Below are 19,201 nucleotides of genomic sequence, written 5' to 3'. Positions count from 1 at the left end.
GTTAAACCATGAGATAGTTTTCACTGAACAAGTCAATGAATGAATGGTAGGAAGCTCCAATCCTGAGTCCATGCAACAGGTTGGTAACTATTTACTGAAAGTCAGGATCCATTTTAGGTTAGATATCACTGAGCAAAGTGCTGGTTGAAGGAGTGGTTTCTGGTTCTGGATGTGTGAAAACACCTCTGTAGTTTGCACTAATGGAAGCTCAGGAAGTATTTTCAGGCCAAAGCAGAGAAAGAGGCCATCAGAATGTAATGCACATTTCAGAAAACCTCAGGAAACTGAAATATGTTATCACCAGGAGTTTGTTTTGTTTTGTTTTGTTTGGGGGGTTCATGTGTTTGTGGTTTTGTTGTTGTTGTTTTTGTTTGGTTTTTGGTAAGAAAAAAGATCTAATTTTGAAAGGGATTCTTGGTCAGACAGTAGAGCAAATGGATCCCATTCTCCAGAGGTCAGCGGCACTGAGGAACTGAGGGTGCTTGTCCCCTCTTGCAACACTACAAGGAACAAATTCAGAGTTGGCAACACTTTTTATGCAATGTCTCCTTCAGGCAAGCAATAACTACATCATCCTTGGGGGAGCAAGGATAACAGTGTCTTAGACTAGAATGTCCTTGAAATTGTAACATGAGATTGATCACCAGTTTCTTATTTTGTGCTGATTTGAATCCCTCGATTTAGGCAATTCCCTTGTGAAATCTGTTTCCTTTTTGCTTGACATATTGCACCTAAAAGAATTAATGACAAAACTCAGAGAGCTCATAGTAGGCTGCAGATGCAATAAATATTAATGGGATTATTTATATGCTACTGGAGTTCAAGCAGGCAAAGGACAGATCTGAAGGAGTAAGACAGGCAGACTTCAGGGAATTTCACACCTTAAGGAAGAGATACAGGCACTGGGAATGTATTTTGAGCTAACACTTGACCACAAATTTAGCCTGTATTGTGCACGTTTTAAAGCTTTCTCCCTCTACACAGCCCCAAAAGAGAGACACAGGCTGAGAGTCTCTCTCTTTATACACTATATTGCTAATGCAGACCCTGAGTCTATGGTCATTACTCACCAACAGCACACAGAAAGAAAACTGTGTTATCTTATTACAGACCCCACACAAATCCATCTGCCATCATCAAGACCTGGACTTGAAGAATCTGCTTTGACTGCCTTTTTACAACCTACCTAAATTTGGAGCAATGCTATTGGGCTGCATTCTGAGATGGGCAGTGGTGTGACATGCCACAAGAGCACTGGTCTGTGGACAGATGAGTTCAGGCTGTCACAGAACAGCACTGGTACCCTACATCCATGCATCTTACTGGTGGCAAGGCGGGACAGCCAGGCTAGATCATCCTCAAGATGGACTTTGTGCCACTGATCCCAACATGCTACAGACCAGTTGTTCTGATCACAGCCCTTTAAGCCCAGTGGTCCAAGGAGTTTTCAGCGCATCTGAGTACCCACTTGAGTAGCCAATTCTTCAGGAGTTTTTATTTGAGTATGTTAAGGGAGAAAGTGCTGAAATTCTTTCTAAAGAATAAATCACATTCACATCTCTCTCCTCAACCACCGAGCTAATAATCTCATTGTAGAAAGCTGGTCAGGGAAACTGTTTCCAGGGTTTACTTTATCATGTACACAGGGACTGTTGTGAGCCTGGCTAGCTTGAAATTCCCTAGATTTACCTTCTTGAAGATAGGAGTGACATTTGCTTTCTTCCAGTCCTCAGGAACCTCCCCCAGTCACTATAACCTTTCAAAGATTACCAAGAGTGGCCTCACAATGATGTTGTGAGCTTGTAGGTGCACCCTGTCAGAGCCCATGGGCTTGTGTTTGTCCAGTCTGTTTGAACATTTCCTAACCTATTCCTCCTCCACAGAGGGTAAATCTCCTTTGTTACCAGGTCCCCTGCCCTCATTCAGCACTACATTTTCCTTCAACTTTCTGCTGCTGCAGCTACACTTGCAGGAACATTTTTTCACATCCCTTGCCAGATTCATGTATAGGGAGGCTTTGGCTGTCCGAACCTCTGTGTCTGGACCCTTGGACAGTGACTGTTCAACTTTCCTCTTAGTCACCTTACTGCTCTGGAATGCAGGGGCACTTCAAGCAGTGCAGTACATCTGGCTTACTTCAAACATTTCACTCTTAATTTATGCTGATATTGAAGCTCTGGAAGAATCCTGCCTGCACGGTGTATATATATATATATATATATATACACACATACACTCTGCCTTTTAATGTAATTGAAGGTTTCTATCTTCATTTTATCCATGATATCATTTTCAGCATCTCTCTACAGCAAGGTGCTGTAAAGCTTGTTAGAATGTATTTAAAATTTGAAGGTTTTTCTTTCCTCCAATTTTGCAGGGGCTTTACTGCCATTAATAAATCCACTTACCAGCGAATACCTACACTTTGCAGATGAATATCCTTACATTCAGTATAATATTGCTAGTTTACCAAGAAGACACAAGTAACCACATTTGATCTGATAATTCCCTGAAACAATGCAGGGCAATAATGGATAAAGTAAACCAAAACACACATGAGAAGACTCGCCAAATCATGAGGAAATTTGCAGTTCAAATCTAAATATAAATTCAAATTTTATAGTTCAATTACATTATTTGGTTATATTGTATGATGATTTTAACTGAGGCAAAGCTTTATTCCTCAATAATGAGGTTGGTTTGTTTAAAGCAACTTCTGACAGGCTAGTGAATCCCATATGTAAGTAACAGATATGGGAGACAGCTGTGCTAAACTGTGTGATATACAGGGTGCTCTGCCAATTGGTGTACTGGCAATTCTCAGATGTGTTCAAAAGCTGTAACTTGTTTTTTCAAGTGTCACTGAATGAATTCAGATGTAGAGTTTTAAAGGGATAAGACATAAGCAGAAGACTAACTGCTGGTCAGTAATCAAAGAATATTGAATTCACACAAGGAATTAAATGTGAAGACAGCTGGGGTGTTGGTTAGTTGTCTAAAAACAGCCCAAAGGACATTTTGTTTAAAATGGTTCCACAGACTTCTATGTGGACAATTGAATCTCATGCCAGTGATGGCTTTCATGTCTTCTTTGAGGTCTAGCTGCCAGTCTTGATGGCAAGGGGCTTCTCCAAGTTTTATCTCAGATAAAACACATGAGGAAACCTTTCAGACACTGTAGAGCACCCCAGACAGCTTTGAGCATCCATATGTAGGTGACAGAGACCAAACTCTCTGTCATTACATGGACCTGAATCATACACCTTATTTCAAGTTTTATCCTGTGGACAAAGAGCAGAGAAAACAAAAATTGTGTGAGGACAGAAGATATCAATTGTGTAAGGCACAGTAACTGTTCCATACAATGCATGAAAACAAAGCTTAATTTTATGAAGAGCTCAGTGAATAAATTCATTAAAGAGATACAGGGAAGTAATAGTCTTAAAGCAGAGGACTCTGCAGCCTCTGCTTCAATTCTTGGCTCAGCTTCTGCTTCACCTGACAAGAGACTCTGCTACCCATGAAAAAGAGAGAACCCAGTATTTCCCAACCACAGTGGGGCAACATGAGGAGAAACATGACGTGGTTTGTGAGGTGCCAAGGAATACTGTCTACTAAGGGAGTAGGAAATGTGAAAACATCTGTTTTACAAGAAACTTTGATCTTTATTTTTTAAGGAGAAGCCTCACTGGATTTCCCAGGGTGAGAGAATGGGGGTAGGGGGAGAAGAAAAAAAGGAAAAATTCTTCTACTTTATACATTCATAATAAGAATTTTAGAAAGAAAAGATAAAGAATGGAGGTAAGGATCATGTATCATCTCACTTGTGACCATAGTTAAATAAAATGAGAGCTCACTTAAGACACTTAAAGCTTACTTAATAACAGGGCTCAGAAAGTGTTCAGTCCAAATCTGCTGTGTTCATTAACCTCCTGGAAACTAATGGCACACTTGAAACTACTTCATCAAGAACCTTCCAATTAGTCCAGTTCTTAAGGGAAGAGAAAATGCCCCTATGGACATTCCCCTTGTCCTGCCCCGGCCACGGCACTGGGTGCTGTTTGCCAGCACTTCCCTGGCTCCTGGCAAGATAAGAGCTCTCCCTTGCAACTCACAGCATAAGCGAGCTGCCAGCATCAATATCTGGGTGATGCTTCCTGTAAAGACGATACTTATTGGCTAATATGAGCTCTCATCTCTGCTTTTCTCTATGGATGCTAATTTAAATGCAATTTTTAAATTCTGTTGTAGATTATATCTCCTTCCTGTAACATGTACTGAGGCCGCTCTCTAAAGAGGCCTCTTGACTTTCACTGGAGAACTGCAGGAACAGCACAAATGACTTAGAAGGAGCATGGATATAAACTAAGAGAGATAATATCAACATTAATTACCCAGTACATCTATTCAAGCTTACACTTCATGAGTATGTTGCTTTTATTTGCCTCAGTTCACTGTAAATCTCCCTTTCATTACTGTTCACAGCCCACAAATGTGACTATTTTTATATATTCTAAAGGCATACATATTTACATTTTGAAAAAACAACTGAACACACCAAATGTCTGACGAACAGTTTCCTTTTATCTTTAACATATTCAAGGGCCAATATTTTTGTGCTGTAATGAAATAAAAACCTTTTCTTGAACAGAAGTGTGCTAGCACACTTTGATCATCACTTGTGTCTATTTTCAGCACATATTTGTTGACAGCTCTAGAGTGCATTAAAATAAACTAATCCTTTAGGAATGTGGTTTTGGTGTTCCAATTATGATAATTAAAAAGATAGTATTCATGCTGCTTAGATGATATGAAGTGTACTTAGATACATTTTGAGACTCTAAAGGCAATGACACATACCTGTTGTCCTTGTTAAGTACCTATAATTAAAGGGGAAATTGACGAGCAAATGCACAGAAAATTGAAAAATTATCCAAACTAGGATTAAGAAATTATTAACAACCATTATAAACATGCATAGTGGTTCATCTAAGACACTTTGAATTATTGAAAAAGAGGAAATAAATAAATAGAACTCACATAAAGAGAACATCAGGAGTAAACTTGCATAATATTAAGATAAATTATATGTACCATATTTTTTAACTCTGCTCTTTGTGGTACATCTCACTTTGATACAGCTACTTATTTCTCCTTTGTAGATATTAACAGAATTGTTGGTCATTCAAGCTATCAATAGTTCAGTAATGAAAATTAAATTAAGCAACAGCAAAGACAAGGGTGTTTGCACTAAAGTACAGCAAAATTTGGTAGATCTACTGCATGTGCAAGATTTGCTATATTCTCCCAAATCCAGTGATTTTTAAAATCATCTAGTTTCTATTCTCTATTAATTTTCACTTTTCATGAAACAAGACCTTTTCTTCCAAGTAACTGAGTAGTCAAGTAGTCAAGTTAAAAACACTAAAAGCCTGTACATGGACTTGCATAGATATTCTAATGTTTATGTCAGTGATACAGATTACAGAGACAGAACAATTTGTGATCCTTCCATCAGGAGTGTCAGAGACCTCCCTGTGTTTTGAACACAGAAAGCAAAACCAGCTGCCTAAAGCTCAGAAGCTCCACTTCTGCAGGTACCTGACGATTGCTCTTTTCCAAAATCCATGGGTCACGGCACTGATGTTTCTTTTTCTCTAAACTTTTTCAAGAAGCCTTTGGTGACTAATCAAGTTCGGAGTTTCTGTAGATTTGTTGATATCATCACACAGTACATTTCTATTTCCAAACTAACGGTCCTAATTTTTAGAATCAAATTTTGGAACCAGGGATTTTCCAGTTCATGTAGAAACTAATTTCCATAATCAAATTCTGTTATGCATTTTAAAATTCTTATTTCTCAAATTCTTCTTAGTAAAGTCACTTACAAAGAGCAAAAATAGATGGGCCTTGAAGACACTAAAGTCCAGTTTGCTTACTGAATAGCAGGGGCACTCAAGCAGGTGAAGATCTGGTCCATTCACTATTTAGAGCAGTGATCAGTAGTAGATGTGAAGGGAAAGAGTGTCAGGCAACTACCTGTGAGGTAATTCTTCTGCTAGCACATATTCCTACCTTCCAGAAGCCAGCAGGAGAGGGAACTGTCCTCCTGAACTGAGTTCATATACCTCTACTCTTTTGTACAGAACAGAACACCCTCTTTTCTGATCATCCGCTAATGCGGTAAGTAGCAGAGATCCCCACAACACACCCCTCCAACTATTTGCCAACAAGGAATTGGTTCCCACCTCCTTTTCTTATCTCTAATCAATCATTAACTTATGAAAGGGCCTTCTTTCTTGTCCCACAACAACTTCCAGTTATTAGTATTGGGAAAGAACATCCAAAGTGTGCGATGGAAAAAAACAGTGTATCAAGCATACTTACCTGCTTTCTAAATTTTAAAAAACCTCTAATAGATTCAGAAAGTATGATTTTTTTCTAAAAGAAAAAGCTAAAAACATCTCACATTCTCATGTTCACTCTTCACCATTATATCATACGCTTATTCATTCTCTCTATTCAATCATGTTGTGGTCACAACCGCATTCCTTCATATAGAGGCTAAAGTGATTTTTTATGCAGATCCCTCTGAACTATCTTTTGAAAAATAGGATTTGAAACTTGCCACACCTACTCTTCCTGTGCTGAGGCCACTATAAGTCATAGGCTATACATCAAAGCTGGTTGTTTGGAAATTTTTTGTCGAAGTTCCTTTGAAATAGCTGGGAGAATATCATATGGTCCTTATATTTGTCATAGTTCATTGTATGAATTTCTTCTACAGTCTTATTGACACAGTTTATTGACACTAAATTTTAAGCAATTTCTGGGACCAACCTCTCACAAGAAAAAGCTCCAGGGTTAGAACTTCCCAAACTCTTCCCGTGCAAAGAATTATCTTATTTTTATGCCTTAGAGACTCTTCTCTTTCAGTGTATTTGACAAAAAATTTTTATTATTAGTTCTTGTGCTGCTAGAAATTTGGTCCTCAAAATCTTTCTGGGCTTGCTGTATCACAGTTTTACATTTAACTTGCTGGAGTTCAAGCTTAATTCTTTTTCTCAAATGACTCTAGTTTGAAGAACTTTTTTTCTGTGGTTTAACTAGGCCTTTAAAAATGCCACAGTTCTTGTGGTATGTGAGCAGTCCCTCAAAACTTTGTATGGATTACTACTGAAAACATACCTGCAAAGCAGCAAGGTAGAAGTTCTTCCCCACCAGCATTAATGAGAAATCAGTAGTGATGTGTCAAATGTTTATCAGCAGCTTCTGACTTGAGAATGTTCTTCCCACATCTCACAGGGCCTCTTGCCCCATTAAAACACACCAGCCAGCAGTGGAAGACAGTACTGTGCCTTTCTCTGAATCTTCCCTCCTGTTGCACATCATTTTCAGGGCATGCTTACATTTGTACCTCTCTGGTAGGAGAGGGCTTTGTTCAGAAAGAGCCACCTAAAACTTTTTCCTCTTTGAAAGTCCTGAAAGAACTGAGAGTGAGTAGCACCGTCCACACTTCAAGGTCACTTGCCAGCAGAACGAGAAGGTCAGCTGTTTTGATAAAAAATACAATTGCCTCTACACCCATAACTGATGGGTTATGTTTGATAGCTCTCTGACTCCTGACTCTTTCAGACATGAGTGTGAAATTTTCAGTGGCTCCAGCCTCTTGACACAGTTTTCTCTAATGTGCCACGGTGGAGTGGCTGGGACAGCTGAGCACTGCTGAAACTTGAGAGAACCCAATATTAAAGCAGTATAACAGCGATGGCTTCATTTTGCTCTGAGCAGGCGTCCTCTCCACTCACAAAAACCTCTCCAGCAGCAGTGATGGTGGAGGAAGAGCAGCTGTAATGCTTTGCAGGTACCTTAGAACTGTGACCACCTCAGCCAAGTGCTCCCTCAGATGATCAACAAAAATGTGACTGCCTAATGATGGCAGCCCCTCTAATTAAGGAAGAGCTATCTAAATATAGCACTAATTTTAATCAAAAGAACTGCCTAATTATTATACACGCTTTACAACTGAGATCACTTAGACATGAAAGATTTTGAGTGGTTTGGAGGCAAAGTTGCTTACAGAAATTGGTAGAAGCAAATACCAGCAGACTCAGACTGCCAGTCCTCTGCTGTACCTTCTTCAGTGTGATACATTAACTTTGTGCCTTTCTCTCTGTGACCAAAAGAGATGCAGGAATAAAAGGGGGAATCACTAAGCAATTTTTGAGGTCCTGTCTCTGGGGACCGAGACCACAGAGGTGGTGGCAGCCACCTTCCAGACACGAATGGCATAGAAGAAGAAGGCTGATTTAACATGCAAAGCTTGTAAGAGCAAAGAGAAGTGCCAGGGTAAAGGTAACACTCTTGTACACAGAAAGACTGGTATTGAATTTTAAAGCGTGATAGAAAATTTCAGTTCAAAGCCCCATTAAAACAAACAGGAATGAACATCCAAACTCATAACACTTCTTTGAAAAAGTCATCTCTTTTACCTAATTTGTTTCCACACCAGAATATAAGCTATCTAAAAACAACCAGTAACTAAAATTAGTAGAAGACAGGTAGTACTGCATATACAAAATAACTTCATCAAACTATACAGGTAAGAATTTTAAGTTAGCTACAGATATCACTCCTTGTCCTTGAAGGTATTGAACAAATCCACTGGACAAACATTTGTATGTTTTCTGGTCTGTATCACAGTCGTCTCTAGTCACATTTATTGCTACATATCTGTCAATACTAGAGGACAGAACTGCTATCACTGTATATTTATGGAGATGTGTGTACACATGTTTTTGCCACAGAAAACAGAAGATAGAAACATTAGGCTTTAATAAAAGTGATTTAAGCTATCATTTGCAATGGACAGAGTACAAACACACACATGGTCACTGCAACTCATCTGACGCAGGGTAACTCATTGAGCAACTGTAGTTCCAATTTGTGGGAGCTCTGGGTTTTCCAGATTGATCCTCTCACTTAGGTCTCACAGCTGAATTACCAGGTCTGAGCTTTTAATTTTCGGTCACAAACAACACAATAGGTACAGCAGTTATCTGAAGCTTGACACATACATTCCCAAACAGGCACTTTATAAGGAGACTCAGAAGGCAGATACTCACTGATCTGGTTGGTAGATGCACTATAGAAAGCATTTACAGTAGTCGGGCTTGTAAACCACCTGTAGTAAGAACAAAATTAATTCTCTGTCAGTACATTGACATTCACCTTTATGAATCAAAGGAGCAAAGATAAAAATTGAACTCAGGTGAAGGAAGTAAAAACATTAAGGACTTAAGATACATTAAAGTTTAAGTATTTCTCCATTTCAGTACATGCTACTCACACTTTCTTAGAACATTGAAATCTATTGTTTAATGACTTTAACTATGTACAGTCAATGAATTCCCAACAGGAGCAATTCCTAGTGTTCCTATCACGTGATCTGTTTAATTTCTAAGTGACCACTGTGCTTCTGAGGTCTGCCATGCTGATGAATCAAAATTCACCCAGCAGAGGCTGCAAGACTGACAGCAGCTGGGAAACCTCTCTTGAGTGTCTTTCAAACACGTGTGGAGAAACTCTCTGTTGAAATTAGAGGAGAGCATTTTGAAACAAGTAAAGTGGCTTTAGAGGCTTTGCTGAACAATTACTTGAACAATTAGGATTATGCCAACAACACAAACAAGTACCTTCTGGGAATGTAAATTCAGAATAAACAGCTTCATGTTCTGTACCCTATGCAGTGAACATGACCATCCTAAACAAACAGGCCTCTTGCCAGGCATTTCTTCTCATAGTTTGGTTTCTCATATATACTGGAGGAAACCCTAGATTTGAATAGGAGTTGGACTTTGATGATCCTTGTGAGTCCCTTCCAACTCAACATATTCTATGATTCTATGAATAGCAAATGAATCTCCTTAGCCTAAGCTCATCTGTATTGACAGCGGCTTCAACCATATGAGTGGAAAATCTCAACTGACTTCATCAAGAACCAAATCTCCTCAGATGAAACCCTGAGTTCAGTGAGCCCAAGATTTCACTTTATGATTTTATAAGGGAGCAGTGAGGCAAAAGAAATAAAGATGACGAGAATTAGTGGTTAGTTCATAATAACTTAGAAGTAACTCTAGTAAATATCCAAACAAGAACATCTTGATGTCTTTAGCAAAATATTACTCAAAAGTTTTGAAAAGCCACATGAATGCAATGTAATTGCTTTGGAAATTTTCTTTTAAAGAGGAGAGATAGAAGCTGCAAAACAAAGGAAGATCTATCAGAATATGGAAAATATGTGATATCAATGACAATGTATACACAATTTGTGCTTTAAAATAGCCCCATTAATGAAAGAGTCATCTGCACACCCTGACTGGTTTTCTGACAACTAATGTCCTCACATAAACCAGGTAACAAAGGGGAGAGTTTGAAAATGGCAGCATTTTGTCTTTTGTCAATAAATTTAACTGCTTGTTTTAGTCTCCAAGCTGAGCAGCTTATTTTGCAATGAATCAACCAGAAAAACTAACAAATGAAGGCTAAAAGAGTGATATCGTGTACATATTTTAACAATCTGTCACATTAAAGGCTCTAATTGTCACAGATAACTCTCCCTGCTTTGTTTATTAGGAGATTGTGAAGGGGAGGAGCAGGGGGAGGTTGTTTTCTCTTCATAATAAGGAGATTAAATGTTAGAGGTAATGTAGTGAGATAATGGAAAATTGAAGAAAGAATGTGTATGGTGAGGGGATCAAAAAAAAAAAATTAGGGGCTTAATTAACAACATTTCAATTTCATGTTCACAGACACAATCAGCTGAACTGTGTTGAAGGATGCAAGCCTGCCATTTGTGCCTTGGGACCTGCTCTCCAGGCTTAGCAGTAAATCCAGAGGACTGCCCCTTTTTTGAAAAGGAGAAATCCCATCTGAAAAGGACTCATCTGAAACAATCAACACTTCAATTTAGATTTTACTGTAAGTTTGAACAAAGACACATAGTGCTGTGACTTGCACCTCACCCTGTTGGCTTGTTCTGTTTACAACAGCCTTTCTCAAACAGCAACTTTTAAGCATGAAAAAGGCTTCTGGAACAGCAAATCCTCCTTTTTTGAAAATTCCTCTTAGCCTTTTATTTCCAGAGGATCAAGGGCCTGAGATGTATCACAGATACTTCAAATCAGATTAATGTGCTGTGGTTCTTCTCTCCATCCTCTGGGGGGGCTTACCACAGTTAGCTGCAGAGAGGAATCACCACAAGCAGCAGCAAAGAGCTCTTCACTGCCTAGAGACAGCTCTCTTAACAGCACAAGCTGTTTTACTGGGTGAGGAGCTGGTGATACAGGTACTTGTCCCCACAGGAGCACTTCACTCTGCCCAAGAGCAGCAGTGAATGCTGGCGACATTTGTTCCGCATTTACGGAGGGAGGACATCACACCATCCTCTGGCCATACTTTCATACCTAAGAACTCATAGACTTGTAGCTCGTAGATGTATCACAAGCATCCCCATCCTGCTTTGTTTCTCATGATCTACCACTGCAATTGCAGAGCCCATCCCATTTCCTGACCTTAACATGAGACAAAGACTGAGAACAGCCTTGATTTTCTCACTGTAGAACTGAACTCAGTTCTTTCCAAATTGCTTTTTCATAATGAGGCCTCAAAAACGACCCTGTATGAAACTTGTTATGCTTTTAGGCAGTTACGAAGAGGACACTTAGCAGCCCTACTGAGGAGTCAGGAAGAATGAGAGTTCTCGAAGAGTATTTCATATTTGACATTTGGCAAGGAGATTTCCATTCCAGCATTTTGTTGTACCATTCTGAGCACTCTCAAAAAGATTTAGGAAGTATTTTCCAGAAAAGAGTAGAAATAACCAAGACTGCTTCCATCCAGACTAGCAGAACAACTTCACTTCTCATCTGCCATGTGAACTCCTTGAAATGACTGAACCGTCAGGGACAGTCCTTAACTAATAACACACCAAATTACCATATGAAGGTGTGTAATAAATAGCTGCTGCTGTTAAATTTTCAGGTGAAAAAAATTTAGAAATAACTCTCCCATTCCTGTTTGAAGTCAGATTCCCTGAGCATTTGCTCTAGGTCTGGTTACAATTTCAGTGCATTTTATCTATTAACAGAAGGATAGAAAAAAAAGAAAGGCATAACATTCCAAGCTCTTATTAATTGCAAAGTAAATAAATAAAAATTCTAGAACTGCTGACACTGTTTTCATTTGCTATAAGTTTGTGAAAAATGGGACAGCTTTGAATGATGTCCTGTAGCATTACCTATCTACTACTGCAGCAGTCAGAACCTAACGCTGCAGAGTTGACACTTGTAAGGTTGAGATTTCTCTTGTAAAAATAAAATGTGAAACATACACTGAGACAGCAAGTGGGGCAGAAACTCTCTTACTCTGTGTTTCTTTAGGCTACAATTTTCTCTGTGATATTTTCTTTCTGAGTTAAGAGTACAGTGTGCTACATTGCCACTCATGAAGAGGGGTGGCTGGGAACATTTACAACGCAGGAAAAAGCTTATTAGTTTACTTTATTCTCTGTAAAGCACAAACTAAATTTTCAAACTGATCTCTCAATTTTTTGAGTTAGAAGAAATCTTTCAGTTTGCTGTTCAACATCCAAAGTAAGAAATAAAAAATAGTAATATAAATAAAGAAAATGAACTTGTCGATGTACAAGACTTAAGCCGGTCAGAAGTGAAAAGTGTACTAAGTTTCTGGAAGCTGGAAAATGTCTTTCAAAGAAAATACTATTAAGAAACCTTCTAACTGGGAGGCAACCTTCAAGGTGACTTTCAAAATTGTATTTCCTCTTCTCATTGTTAGTCTCTTTTATACATTTTCCCCTGTAGAAACAGAAGATTATTGTCCTAGGCCAGGCTGCCATCTGTCTCCCTTAGGAATAGGCAAGCAACTAGGATGGTAAGGCTGGGCCCAGCCTTCAGTGCCACATCACTGATCAAAATGAGGTTCAAAGACCAGGAAAAGGCTCCAGAAGGCTCCTTTCCAGCCTCTCCTCTCCAGGGCAGGTCCCAGCCACACAATTTCTGAGCTCTCCAGCAGCATCTCTCCAACAGACAACAGACCACCCAGTGTTCCTGATGGCTGCTTTTCCCTTTTAGGAGAAGGAGCTTTACACTGTCCTTAATGGTATCCAACCCAGAACCTCTCATAGCTGCTCTCCCTTGGGGCAAACCAAGGGCCAGGGCTTACACACATTAGTGTGTGGTCAAGAAAAACAGGGATGGGCCCTGGAGGAGATCCTGGAATCCTCTCATAGCATACCTCCTTTGGGTCCTCTTATCAGGATACCAGATGCCTACATCCCCAGCACAGAAAGTGAAAAATTGAGAAAGATTTGACCAGGTCTAAAAATCTTAGATTATATGCTGACTTTAAAGGAGAAAGATAAATAGTAATGAAGTGGCATGCCCAAGAAGTCCTCTGATGCTTTGTTATTTGCAAGTATGATATCAGTGTTAAGGACAGATTCCATCATGGATAAAAAGGTGCAGGAATGTGTTTGTATACACACACACACGTGTGTATATTTGTATGTAGGAATGTGTATGGCTCCGTCGTTGGATAAGTAAATGCAACTAAAACCCTGACTCTCCTTTACTTCTCCCTTATACGTGGCCATCACTTCTCCCTGTACTAACTTTTACTTTCCTCTGCTCCAGGTGAATCTCACCAGGATTAAAATAATTGTCTTCACACCTGGTGCCCATTCTCCCTCACTGCCCCTTCCAGCCTCTCCTTCTCCACTGAGCCCTCTCAACGTAACCTGCGCTGGTTTGTGCACCATGCTCCTCAGCTCCTGCACAAATCCCTTTCATGTGTCTCTCTGCTGATACCTGAGCACTTTCTTCTTTGTTAGGTAGAGCCAGCTGTGAAGGTGACAGTCATCTCCCCAGCCAGCTGTGAGGATGGCAGCTGGCATCCAAAGCTGGTGTTGAGGACAACAAGTAATAGTGTTGAGGACCACAGCCAGGATGCCCTCAGGGGAGCCTGGCCCCAGGACTGGCAGAACGGATGCCTTGTCACAGCTTTCTGGTACAAGCAGGGCTGGGTATGTCCCCCCACCCATGCCCTGAGCAATGTCTCATCTGAGTTCCTCCATGCTCCCTCCTCCTGTCAAGCAGATAAATGCCAGGGATGGAGGGAACAGAACAGAGAACAAAGAATTTTGATAATTACTCCTGATTTAAGTTTTTTCCTTGTCTTTTCAGATTAAAAAACTGTTGAATTTCCAAAATAATTGTTTTCCATTTTGTTATCCACATTCTTCCTTGTTTTACCTAACTCCTTTGTCTTGTATCTCCCATTTCCTCTGTCCATCCCCTGATGGTCTTTTCCTGGTACTTTGATTGAACCATCATCTTAATTTCACATTTAGCTGAGGAAAATTATTCCAGTTTGAAATAATATTGTTGAGAAACATGGACTGTCTGCTGAAAGAATATGGTGTTTTACCTTTTGGTTGTAGTATTACTTTAGTAACTTTTATTTTATTTCCTTAAACACTCATTTTCTTATTTATCTTTTTCGGTCCATAACTTTGATGATCTTATAATATCTATCTCTAAATATAAATGTTATGCTAAAAGCTACTAAACTACGGAAAAGAAGAAATTAAGGAAATAGAAACAAAAACCCAAGGGTAATTAGCTATTAACATAGCACCAAGCTTCATCAAAAATTCTGTGGAGTTCTATGAAATGGAGAAGTTTAAAAAACAAAAACAGAAAAATTAGAGGAAAAAAAAGAAGTAAAAGCATCAGAAAGCAGGGGTGTATGATAATTTAAAAGTGGCAAGTGGCTAAAAAGTGGCTGATATTTTTGAGGCCAGGTTTGACATGCCTCAGACTGGTAAGTGGGAGTTATTGCATTATTTTAATAAATTTTTTAAAAATTACTGGGGGCAGCAATGACTCTTTGTGCCTTGGTGTCCCTCAGCAGGCAGAGTGACACCACTTTCAGAACCCTTTTCTATCACTGAACAGTTGCAGAGACAGAATAATGTCCCAGCAGGAACCCTAATTATTCCTCCGCCAGGCCTCACGTGGAGCTTACCTCCAGCCCTGCAGAAGGCAGAGCAAATAGCTGTGCTAACAAAGAGAAGGGACCAGAAATCAAACTGGCATCCCTCAGACCTGAATGTGCTCTGAGAGGTGACAAGAAAAGAGCTGCAGAGGTGATGAGGGGCTGGCTATTATATAGTCCTAGAAATAAGATGGTAAAGACAGGCATGAGAAGGTGTTCAATCTTGTAGTGGGCAATCAGATAACACTTTCATTTTTTAAGCGTACCCACGTGACAGCTCTCAGCAGATAGTTCTTGAGTCAGGGGCTGCCTACCAGTCCATTTCCTTACAGGGGAGTTTTCCCATTGTGCCAAGAATCTACAGGTTCTGCATCAGTGCTGCCCCAAGGCTGACCGTGAGGAGGAGGTTGCTGATCACTGCTATAGAGAGGCCAGTGTTGTTTCACTGCTCTCTTGGAACTGTTACTCTGAAGGAAATACACCATCATGGTCTAGTCCTGACATCCAGGAAAATCCCTAAAATCGTCCCCTGGGGTTAACCAGTGCAATGTCAGAGAAAGCTGTGATGAGAAGGTAAAATTCACAATAAAAACTAAGCTATAAAAAAGCCCTTGAACACACGGGGCCAAATTAAAACACTCTAACCATGAACAGCCTTTGTTTCTCCCGCTGACATCCTTGCCCTGCCTCACAGACAGCACGGAGCCACCCCTGGAACAAAGTATGGTTCAGTTGAAGTAGGACTTTCTGGAGTCCTGAGGAAATACCACCACAGGAGCTAAGCAGCAGCACTGATTTCAAAGACTGTGTGTAGAAGAAGTCATTTTTAAGTAGCATGATTAGCCTAATTAAGTTCTGCTTAGGTTTTAATTTGCATTTTAAGGATTTGATTACCCACAAGTAAGAAAAGAGAATGATTCTCTCATGTATTTTATGACAGTTTGTGACACAATCTGCACTCTAATGTTTACAAATAAATAAAAATAACATATGTAGATTAAATTATGTTTCATTCTGTATCATTGCTATTAACAGCAGGTAACTAACAATGCTGATTTGTATTACTAATAATAACATTATCTCTTACTATGGTTTCATTCCTACAAAATTTATTTCATAAATCCCTGCTGTACCATTTCAAACTCTAACTGTGACCAAGAGGCACAGTCCATTTTTAATTGTGATTCAGTTACCCCTTTTTTTCATTAAATTAAGTTCAAGCTTCAAGCATGTGAATACCGTGCATATGAGCAGGGATACCTAGAACTCACCGAAAAAAAAATCCACAGGAGTTTCTGAATAATGGGAATTTGCCCATAGGCTTTTTGTGTCATAACATGTTGCTGTCTATATAATTCTATTAAAACTTAATAGATAACAGTATTTATTACATAAATTAAATAATATAATTTAAAACATTGTTAGAAGATTATGTAAATATGTATTTTGTCTACTCACTCTGTTTTTGGAACTTCTTTTCTAAGCCAGTAGAAATCAGATTGGGCTGCGTATTTGCGAGTTTGCAATACATTGCCAAAATAATCATTTTCTGTAAACTTCAGCTGTATAGAAAAAGCACAGACAATTTTAAAGCATGTCCAAAGAAACAAAAGCTGACATAAAACAAACAGAATTTTTATTTTATACAAGCTAATCACCTAATTTTTTAGTGATTTTCAAAGCAAGTAAAATTTTCACAGTTGGTAGGAAGAATAAATATTTTATGAGCTTAGTTAAAAAAACAGGCTGAGCAGATTTGCACAAGGGTCTGGAACACTGGGAAAGCCCTTTACTGTGCGGAGTGCTGCTGAAGGAATCATAAGCACCCAACAATGGATTGCAGACTGCACATTTCTATGGCTATTATTAAGAGAGCCTCTTTTCCAGGAGGAAGTAGGCCTACTTTCATTTGTAAAAGTGCATTTTAAAACCACTTCCAACAATGTAACAAAGTCCCCTTTTTCAGTTTGCTATACATTTTATAACCAATACTTCATATTCTGTGCCTTCTGAGGGTTCTGCCACATTAAATATTTACAGCCATAAGGCTCCATACTTCCATAAGTTTCCAAATACGATAGCATTCACACACACACAACTAAACAGGCAAGGAAAAGGGATGTTAATAGGTTGTAAGCCCTGTCATCAGTTTAAAACAATTCTAGGATTTGTGAGGAAGTTGCACTTCAGATGTAAACTATGGTTTTGCAAGCATGATTAACAAGTATTTTTGAGCAGACATTACCACTTATCTGAGCAAATAATTCCATACCCTGAGTGAGAGTTGGTCACATGCTCTGTCTCATTACACTGTTTTCACTGCACCATCTCACCCTACGCTTTCCATGGACAAGGACTAGGCTGGTAGAGTTGGTTCTCTCAAAAAATGATGCCTCTGTTTAGTGTTTGTTCATGTGCTCTGGCAAAGATGATGATCGCTCTTGTCTTTTACTGGTCCAGGATTGAACTTGGGTTTCTAGTTTGCCTGTGACTTTCAGTAATACAATTCATCAAATGTGTGCCACAGTTGGAAAATGGTAAAATACATTATTATTAATCATTTGCCTTCCTGCCTTAGTTAGGCTGCACAGATACTGGAGCAGGAAGGAGTTCTCCCACAGTATCCTTGTCCAGCAGGCAACACAATAGGCCTATACATTGGTTAGGACCTCTTGGCATTATTAAAAGCAACAACTGTAAATTAAATTCATAGCCTGGAGAGATGAGGAGAGCTTATATAGGGCATCCTAAATTGTGATATTCTGAGATAAAATGCATTAGTGTTTTTGAAGACCATTATTTTGAGAAGAAATGCTTTTGGTTTGTTCCATTTTTATAGTTAAATGCAAAATTTATGCAAAAATTACAGTGTATGCTTAACCTTTAAAATGCTTAATGGCAGGAAGGTTCTTTGCATGCAGGCACATTTTACTCCCAGCAGGCCTCATGATCTCACTCAGATACAACAACATTGACTACTTAGACAAAATTTAGAGCTAGCACACTTCAAAAATAAAATAAAAATAACCAGGCAAGCACAAGTCCAGGTGCATACCAAATAAAAGACTAGCTTTGATTTTAGACAGCAGCAAAACAGAGCGAAGAATAGCTGAAATAAATGAATAAAGCTGCAAGCCTGACACTTACAGTTTTGATGTCTTCATTAATATATGTGTCATTCATTATAAACTGAGGGTAACCAACTTTCGCCATAACTGCTTTTGCCTTTGAAAAAGAAAAAGAGAAAAAAAAGTTTTGACAGATAAAACCACTTTCAGCATACAGCTTTCTCTCTTTCTTGCTCAGTTCCCACTTTGTATTATTATGGTCCCCTGGAGCCATCCTAATTTAACTTCAAAACAACTTGCCTACAAGGTAAACTTGGTGCCACAAATGAGCTCGGCATCACAATGCACAGAGTCCAGATTCCGTTGTCAGATTATCACAGTGGGTCTGTTGCTGCCTGCAGAGCTTTTGCGTACTTACAGCAATGTGTCTGAGTGCAAAATCTTAACAGCTGATTTTCCCTACTGGGTTTTGTGTTAATCAGATGGTCAAATGCCTGTTTGTACAATGTTTTCCAAAGGACGACAGGAAACGGCCTGTTCCACTATGGCAAAATAGCTGGTACACATCCAACTGCTAAAATAGATTTGATGCACAGCTGTGAATCAACCTTGGTCCCAGCAAGTGCAGACTGGTGTGTTTCCACTGAGGGCCACTGCTATTTGCACCTGAGGATGGCTCCTTTTCTGAAGGGCACTGTCTTTTCCAAAAACCACAGGGCTCATCTTTGTTTAGTTCTCCAGTTTCACTCCTTTACCTTTCAGTTTTTGCCTTTTTCCTAATGTCAGTAGGGGTGTTAAAATAAAACATGTCACTTGTCATTAATCCTCTTTCAGTCGTGACTTGGCCCCAGAATTTATGCACAACCTGCGTGAACAGTCCAGTGTGAAGTAGCTGTAGGTGAGTATTCCCACTTTGTAAATCATGGTGTGCATGTATAAACAGCCGTAGTAATCCTCACAAAAACACCAGCAGGCCACTCAGAAACCCAGAATCTCTGTGGAAACAGGTTTCCAGAAGAAAGAAAAAGTATACAAAAAGATGACATACCAAGTGAAAT

At 39.3% G+C, this 19,201-nt stretch overlaps 1 protein-coding gene across 1 annotated transcript in view; it reads right to left on the bottom strand.

Annotated features, from left to right (window-relative positions):
• The window catches only part of PHEX (phosphate regulating endopeptidase homolog X-linked), a 99,290-nt gene that overhangs the window by 16,682 nt on the left and 63,407 nt on the right, over nt 1-19,201 (bottom strand). The window contains exons 13-15 of the mRNA XM_032100815.1: nt 18,223-18,300; nt 16,534-16,637; nt 9,126-9,184 (exon numbers count right to left, since the gene is read on the bottom strand). Of these exons, the coding sequence (XP_031956706.1) occupies nt 9,126-9,184; nt 16,534-16,637; nt 18,223-18,300 (241 nt within the window). The remainder of the gene's footprint in view (nt 1-9,125; nt 9,185-16,533; nt 16,638-18,222; nt 18,301-19,201) is intronic.

The sequence above is a fragment of the Corvus moneduloides genome, chromosome 2 (genome assembly GCF_009650955.1).
Source record: "Corvus moneduloides isolate bCorMon1 chromosome 2, bCorMon1.pri, whole genome shotgun sequence".
In the NCBI taxonomy this organism is placed as follows: domain Eukaryota; kingdom Metazoa; phylum Chordata; class Aves; order Passeriformes; family Corvidae; genus Corvus; species Corvus moneduloides.
The sequence above is the reverse complement of the archived record's forward strand: the minus strand, read 5'-3'. Positions and strand labels throughout refer to the sequence as shown.